The sequence below is a fragment of the Megalops cyprinoides genome, chromosome 23 (genome assembly GCF_013368585.1).
Source record: "Megalops cyprinoides isolate fMegCyp1 chromosome 23, fMegCyp1.pri, whole genome shotgun sequence".
In the NCBI taxonomy this organism is placed as follows: Eukaryota; Metazoa; Chordata; class Actinopteri; order Elopiformes; family Megalopidae; genus Megalops; species Megalops cyprinoides.
The window spans coordinates 2,829,955-2,838,119 of record NC_050605.1 but is presented as its reverse complement, the minus strand read 5'-3'; the positions used below and the strand labels follow the sequence as shown (position 1 = coordinate 2,838,119).

General features: G+C 43.6%; 1 protein-coding gene and 1 non-coding gene across 5 annotated transcripts; both read left to right on the top strand.

Annotated features, from left to right (window-relative positions):
• The first annotated feature begins 398 nt into the window (after nucleotides 1-398).
• trnay-gua lies at nucleotides 399-489 on the top strand. Its single transcript is given in 2 exon segments — nucleotides 399-435; nucleotides 454-489. It is a non-coding gene; the product is annotated as a tRNA-Tyr (tRNA).
• On the top strand, nucleotides 430-7,493 carry amdhd1 (amidohydrolase domain containing 1). 4 transcript variants are annotated; one of them, XM_036517487.1, is made up of 9 exons: nucleotides 430-538; nucleotides 2,328-2,434; nucleotides 2,847-2,911; nucleotides 3,647-3,924; nucleotides 4,404-4,629; nucleotides 5,258-5,382; nucleotides 5,750-5,843; nucleotides 6,349-6,509; nucleotides 6,927-7,493. In XM_036517487.1, exons 2-9 carry the CDS (start codon nucleotides 2,419-2,421, stop codon nucleotides 7,030-7,032), a joined length of 1,071 nt encoding a protein of 356 aa, XP_036373380.1. In that variant the 5' UTR covers nucleotides 430-538; nucleotides 2,328-2,418; the 3' UTR covers nucleotides 7,033-7,493. The 4 variants fall into 4 exon arrangements, with proteins under 4 accessions (XP_036373380.1, XP_036373381.1, XP_036373379.1 ...); XM_036517488.1 differs by lacking the exon at nucleotides 430-538 and adding an exon at nucleotides 719-851; XM_036517486.1 differs by lacking the exon at nucleotides 430-538 and adding an exon at nucleotides 1,497-1,688 and having other exon boundaries at nucleotides 6,384-6,509.
• Nucleotides 7,494-8,165: the final 672 nt, after the last annotated feature.

Genomic DNA, 8,165 nt, shown 5'->3' with positions numbered 1-8,165 from the left:
ACCAAATCTACAACAAAAGTTTAGCTTGTCAGCAAGGTAACTTTAAATAATTTTGCCACTGTATTCGCCCAGGTAATGGGCACCATATCTAGCGCATATGTTAGGCCCATTGCTAGTGCATTGAAAATCCAATAAATTTGGCTTACAAGCTAGAAATGTGGCATAAACCTGGCTAGACATAGTTACCAAGGTATCTTAACGTTAGTTAGCCACTACATCTTTTCAGCGGGAGCGGCACTCGACATGGCCTACTTTACCTAGGCAGCAAAATGTTAATCGACAAAATAGAGAAAATGTCTTAGGTAACTGGTTAGCTACATTATAACCATTTTCCCTTGATGTGAAACTTCACTGTTATCATTGTTATATATATCTACAGTAGCTCTACTCGCCATGTGCCTTCGATAGCTCAGTTGGTAGAGCGGAGGACTGTAGTGGAGTACATGCATTGTAATCCTTAGGTCGCTGGTTCGAATCCGGCTCGAAGGACACTTTTTTTTTTCCTTCCCACTAATTATTTCGAAGTCCACTCAGGCAGGTGCATACGTCTTTTAATCGTAAAATGTGGTCTCTGTTTCTCCCTTGTTTAATTCTGTGTTCATATATATTAGGCCTATTACCACAGGCAACATTACGGTAGTGCTACTGTGTCTGTACCTACGTATCGGCTTACCGAACGTCTGCATTTAATGTTATTTTTATCACGGGAGCCCTCTGTGGCATTTGAAGCTATTCCTATTAACCAGTCGCTTTAATTGTAATTCTTACTGCAACACGAAGCAGGACATAGTACGGTACGAAAATAGCCTATATTAGGCTAGGCACAGACTGTTGAACAGGAACAGCACAAGGTAGGCTATTCAAATGAAATATTCCATAATTACCCCCCTCATAAATGAACATGTAGGCTAATTTCAGGGTTGCTACAACGACCATAGCTTAAGAAGAAGCAGAACAGCCATCGTCTCGGTTAAGTATAACGTCGGCCTATTACATAGCTGTCATGTATATTGCAGATATACGCTATAGCTAACTGCTAGATAACTAAAACAGCATGTTGATATTAGACATGATGCCGACACAGACTGCAGAGCGCGCCTCAGATGGAGTGATAGACAGGATAGACAGCTTCAATACTTGATGTACAATTCCCCCCCTGTGACTCGCGAAACACTCAAGTGTTTACTCTCTGTTCATCGTGCCACGACCAAGGAAACTGACACACCTATGAACAACCTACGATTTGACGTATAGGTAACCACGTAAGTGAGTGACCTGCAGTGGTCACCAATGAAACATATTTTTTGCAGTCCTTTCGTCTTTTTGATTGGTGGCTACTCCTCTATTAGACCGTGGTACAAAAACTATTATGATCATGTTTGAGGTGAAGCGCAACACACTAGCAGTTTGTGGTGACATTAAACTCCACCCACTCCAAAGTCCCTCAGGCGACGTACAAAAATGCAAATAGTGCACTCCCTTGTGCTTCACCGTGTTTAGCTCAAGCAGGTCTTATTGCACTGAGAGGGACAGTATATTTTTTTAAAAACAATGTCAAATACTTTTAGACTTTATATAAAGAACGCAAAACAGGTTGTATTAGTTTGTAACAGTGGCGAAAGGTATCTTACAAAGGATGGAATGCAAAAGCTGTCTGTGATTGAGAACGGCAGTTTGATTGTCGGAAAGTAAGTGCTTCGGTTAGAATAGCAAAGCTTTTGTGTCGATGTGACACTGTAAGTCTTAACGTGACGCGTCAGAATTTAAACTGGCTGTTCTTAACATTTGTACTGAAAGCGACAGCAATTCTCTTGCTACAGGTACAAACGTCTTTTTTCAGTTATGCTTTAACTAGATTGTTTTACACAACTCTGCAGGTAGGGAGTCGTTGAAACTTGTACATTTTCAAGTCTGCAGGTAGGGAATCGTGGAAACGTGCACAAATTACCGAAGGAAGGCGCCTTTTCCCCAGAACAGTGCCCTGTGTTCGTATAAACCGGTTTGCCTAGCATTAAACCATTTCTGTCTTATTTTGTTATATGTCGCTATTTATACTGCAGTCCACACGTGTATATCTACTCAGTAAATCAATGCGCATAACTGATGTCCAGTAAATAGAATCACTGCTAAAATCTTCGAGGACCGAGTATTAGATTTAAATATATAAAACATTACAATCTGAATGCAACTTAATTTCTTTTTGAAGGCTTCCTTATTTCCACCAATATTTTTAATATGTATTTCTAGTAGTACTGAAGTGTCGTCATTTGTCGTATGTGAAACTGTATAGTGGTTGAAAGGTCACGCGCCATGCGTGCGTTTTGCAGGGACGGGCTGGTGAAGGCGGTGGGACAGGCCGACACGATCGCATCTCAGTTCGAAGGGGCATCATTTGAAAATGTGATCGACGCTTCGGGCATGTGTGTGATACCAGGTCTGTGCCGCTGACACCTACTCTGCTCTCGTCAAAACGGAACGACTGTGTGAAGGAGTGGTAAAGCATGTCGCTGCCTGGACGAGACGAGAAATTATCCTTTAACCGGGGGTACCGGTATCGGTCCAGCTGTCTAAACGGCGACAATCTTGTCATTACACAGGTGTGTCCATTTACGGAGGTGGATAACAATTTGTACAACACCTCACTGAAGTCACATGCAAAGGCGCAGTTTGTCGGCGGAGATGAAACTCAAAAACCCGTTGCCCTTACCACCACACTCCAAGCTGCTGTCACAAATGCATTAAGTGCTATAGACAAAGACAAAGATAATGCAGTTGTCACATGCACAGTGTGTTCTCCAGTTTACACAGAAGGTCATCATGTGGCTTTTTGTTTTTGTGGGTTTCAGGACTTATTGATGGCCACACTCATCCTGTTTGGGCAGGGGACAGAGTCCATGAATTTGCCCTGAAGGTAGGAGGTATTAGCCTACATGTCCATAAGCTCCATTCTCAATTTCCTCCATTACAGATACATCCCGTGTACATGTACACACTCTCTCTCTCTCTCTCTCTCTCTCTCTCTCTCTCTCTCTCTCTCTGTGAGTCTGTTGATGCTTTTGTACTTGTCTTTACTCTTTAAATGTGGCCTCATTTTACACCAACCCAAATTCTGCCTCTGTGATAATCAACGTTGTCTACATTAGGACACCGGTGCCACCTACTGGCCATATAGAGAGCTGGCCAACACTTCTCTCAACAGAACAGGAAGGGCAAGCCTTCAAAAAATTTTAAAAGCCAACAAACAACACCAATCTGAGCTCACGGTCAGCAGTAAAAATGAGCCCCCTGCTCTCCACACCTGTATTTAATAGGCCTTTAATTAGGCAGGTGTGGCTTGTTAATCTGTTGACTAATTCACATAGACAATTACTTACCAACTAAATTAACCTGTATAGAATGGAATTTATGAGTGAGTTGAGTTATTTACAATATTGGAAATCGAAGACAACAATCATTATGTATTCAACAAGTGACAATTTAACAAAGTTTTGGGGGAAAGGTGAAAGTTCTCCTTCACAGACCACCATATGTGACTGCATGTGTAAGTGTATGTCCATCGATGTGAAGTACTTCTGCACTGTCAAACTATGTCTCTGCGTAGCTGTGGATGTTTCTATGAGCTCTGAGCCCTGTGGCTGGCCCACAGCTGGCAGGTGCTACCTATATGGAGGTGCACCAGGCGGGGGGAGGGATCCACTTCACGGTGGAGCACACCCGCCAGGCCTCCGAGGACGAACTGCTGTGCAGCCTGACGCAGCGGCTGTGGCGCATGCTGCGGGCAGGGACCACGCTGGTGGAGTGCAAGAGCGGCTACGGCCTGGAGCTGGACACAGAGCTGAAGATGCTGGCAGTGCTGGAGAAGGCCAAGCAGAGCCTGCCCATCGGAATCTCCTCCACCTTCTGCGGAGCGCACGCTGTGCCCAAGTACTGAACACACAGACACGCTGTGGCCAAGTACCAAACACACAGAAACACACTACCTCCAAGTACTAAACACATGCAAATATGCCGTGTCCACACACTGAACACACAGAAGCACGCCAAATAACTGCACACATACAAATAAGCTGTACCCAAGTACTAAACCTAGACACACACAATATGCATCTACACACAGCTAAATGCCTGCACAGTCACATACGCACACACGTGTATGCAGGCACATACACGCATGTATGCAGGCATGCTCACACATGTACACATGCAGACTCTCTCCTGCACACACATATGTGCACACACACGCAAACAGATGTGCTAGTGCGTATACCTTGTGTGAACCAAGGCTATCACTAGCATCAATGAGATTGTGTTGATATTTCCCAGTCGAGGTCAGAATACCTGTACAGGGTTTAAACCACGTTGCAGTGTTAGACAGGTAAATCGTGCTGTGGTCCTTTTAAAAGGGGGAAGACAGTCGCTGAGGCAACGGAGGACATTTTGAAGGTGCAGCTGCCAGGGCTGAGGGAGAAGATGGTGCAGGGGGAGCTGAGGGTGGACAACATCGATGTGTTCTGCGAGAAGGGTGTGTTTGACCTCGACTCCACCCGCACCATCCTGCAGGCCGGGAAGGACATAGGCCTGCAGATCAACTTCCATGGGGATGAGCTCCACCCCATGAACTCTGCACAGGCAAGCCCACAAATCCTGCTCTACACAGCTTGCTCCACTCTTCCTCCTCCCATTATGCATTCGTCATAAATCTCCCGCTTTCCTCAGATTTCACAATACGCACCCCAGGTGCTTGATTCACAAACGTAACCTCCAGTTTTTGGTCATTTTCAGGGGATTAGAGGATTTTTCTTTTCACTTTTCACGTTTCCATGAAGGTTACTCACAAAAAAAAAAACGAATTTCTGTGTTATTGCTGTGTAAAATACGAACTGTGGTAAAATGCAGGCATCAATAATACTGCTATTTCATAAATTGTTGTCAAAGTATATGTGTTTGTGCAGCTTCATTGTAGGTCCGTATCTCACAATCTGTTCTATTCTCTACACCCCATCTGTATCTTTCACTCTACCCCTCAGCACACCTTCTCCATATGAATTCTATTTCTTTTACAGATGGCCTTGTGTGTAGCTTTCAATGCATTCTCCTTGACCCGTTCAGATGAACTAGCCCTGACCTGTGCTCCGCACCTGTTATTTTCTCACCTCATCTCTCCACACCTGTTCAGTTTCCTCCCTCCTCCCACCTACCTGCCCATTTCTTGCCTGCAGAATTACTTCACTCTGTATGTCGGGGTGTCTTGTTGCAGCTAGGGGCTGAACTTGGGGCGTTAGCCATCAGTCACCTGGAGGAGGTCACCAATGAGGGGATAGCAGCCATGGCTAAATCAAAAACGTCAGCCGTCCTCTTGCCAACCACAGCGTATATACTGAGGTACAGGAATGCTACAAGGGAAAGGGCTTTCAGAGTTTTAGTATAATGGGAGGTTTAAAAAATTACTGTTTAAGCTCAGTCTGTGTGCTTTAGAGGTCAAACACTACTTAACAACGATAGATTATTCTATATATTGTTTAAGCAAATGATGAAAAGTAACCCTCAAAGTACCCAACTTTCAGTTCTGTGGGTTTTGGAAAACATATGAGGATAATGCAGAAAATGTCTTTTATGGTTACAACAAAAACAGGTAGTACGATACTGCTAAAATGCAAAATAGAAATATATCTATATCTATATATTGTAGGTTGTGACAGAATATGTAATGAGTAAGTATGTAAAAACTGAGTGTTTGCTCATGTCCCAGACTGCCTCAGCCACGGGCGAGAGACATGCTGGATGCAGGGGTTATAGTGGCACTGGGAAGCGACTTCAACCCCAATGCCTACTGCTGCTCTATGGTGCGTATCTCTGCAGGCTGTGGTTGGTGTTACAATGGAGAGGACCCGCTTTGACAGATATTGGGGTGGTTGAGGGGTGTAGTTCCAGCAGCTAATGACTGGTTATGCTTTTAACAGCAAGGGAGTTACAGGGTAGTCAGACAGGATGAGTTTGGAAGATATGACATCATTAAAGCATGTGTCTAAGAGGAGTCTAGGAGGCCAGTTAGAAGTGGGGTGGTGCAGGCAGGGGCAGAGGGGTTAGAGCTGACAGCAGTAGTGTGATACTTGGTTTGAGGCCATAAGGAGAGCACAGGATTTGGTACAAAGGGAGAACAAAAAAGGCCAAGGATTTAGCCTTGAGGTACCCCTGTCAAGGAGAGGAGCAGAGTCTGAGAATTACCTCAAAGAAATGTGGTAGAAGGAGACACAGGAGAGGAAATACTATTCAGGATTGTAGAAGGAGAAAAAATACAGTTGACCTGTCATTGCTCCACTCGTGTGAGCATGGATTTATCCCCTCCAGCCCATGGTCATGCACCTGGCCTGTGTCAACATCAGGATGTCCATGAACGAGGCCCTCGCCGCCGCCACCATCAACGCCGCCTACTCCCTGGGGAAGTCACACAGCCACGGCTCGCTGGAGGTCAACAAGCAAGGCGACCTCCTCGTCATCAACTCCTCAAGGTAGCACTCCTTCTCCTCCTCATTGTGAATTCCTCACGGTACCGCTCGCGTGTTGTGTCGAAATCCTGCTCTTCTTCGCATTGAGGTCTTCTCAGTGCTGCTTATCTACTCTTCATGCTCTTCCTCATCTGACTCATTGGACACTTTTCACCATAGTGTGTTTTGTGTTCTTCATGGTGGGCTCATTATAGTTCTCATTCTCTTCCTCTTCCTGGCAGTTTTCTCATAGGAGGTTTACAAAATCTCCTTACCATGCTTTACAACTGTTTAGTTTCTTTCTGCACACATTCTGTGTGTAGTACAGTTCCCACTAAGATGATCTCAGTTAGTGGCTATAATTAATGACCTGAGGTGTCATTAATTGTGTGTGTGACTGAGGTGAATTTATGATTCATTGCTTTTCCCTCTGCTTTGTAGGTGGGAGCATCTGATCTATCAGTTTGGGGGGCACCAGGAGCTCATTAAATATGTCATCATAAAAGGTAACATTGTTTATGAAAATGACAAAGCCATGGGATATTGACCTCTGCGGCACCACACATGAAAGAAAACATGCTTCAGTTACCTGATTACTTAAAATCATATGATCACTGATGTGTGATGCATGAAAAATTAAACTTGTATTTAAAAATAACAGCTTTGTAAAACAAAAACAGTATTCGTAAAGTAAAACAGTTTGTAGTATGGCAGCTTAATATCCCTAAATAATCTCAATGCAGATATTGAAGTAGCCAATGTTTGGATCTTTACTTCTTTTCAAATTAATGGATGGTGTTTGCAGGTGTCTGATACCTTTAAGAACATCACTCTCTGACATTATCTTGTATAGAATGCTTACTTTCAGATAGAGTATATTGTCAGTTTGACATGAAAGTGAAAAGAGAACTTTATTGCCTAAAACCATTTCAGTTCCACTTGAACACTGAATTGTTACTGGTCAAGCTGTAGTGAGAATTGAATTGTGATGGATTTGAAAACCTGACAAATGGAAAGCTGTCTTTTTTATGGACAGTGGCTACTTTACAGAAATGAATAAAATTAAAAACAAATGAACTTTCGTGCATGTTGTTTTGTTGTTTGATGAACAAGATGTCCTTCTGCGACTAGCACAAAGTACAACATTAAGGTTTTTGGCTGCTTTTTCAGGTGTTAACCCCTGCTTTAATATGTCATCATCATACACAGAAGATTGGAGGAGAAGAATGGAGTGTGCTTTATTTTACTGGTGCATGGTGGTGGTGCATGTTCAGTGTGAGGTTCTGGTCCCCTTTGCATATATGGTGGCCCTGAGCCACAGGCCACAACTGTTTGTGAATTCAGCCACTATCAGCTCATTGCCACCTCCTAGCCATCTGCCTCCTTGCCATATCAGGCAGTATTGTGTCATATGATGTTTTTGGCATGGAATCACAGATGTATTGTAAAATCCTCCAGGCACCTCCATTTCATTTACAGATGCAATTCTTTATGAATCTCTGATTCAGTTATTTGAAATATAGTGCTATCCTGGTTTGGTCCCACTTTATGTGTGATCTTAATGTGTGCTTACGTCAGTTCAGTGGAATTACATGACATACTTTGTAATTCTAATTGCCTGTGGCTTTTGTAACTGCACTTGTGCAAGAGCCACAGTGTGTATGTACACAGTAGTTACTA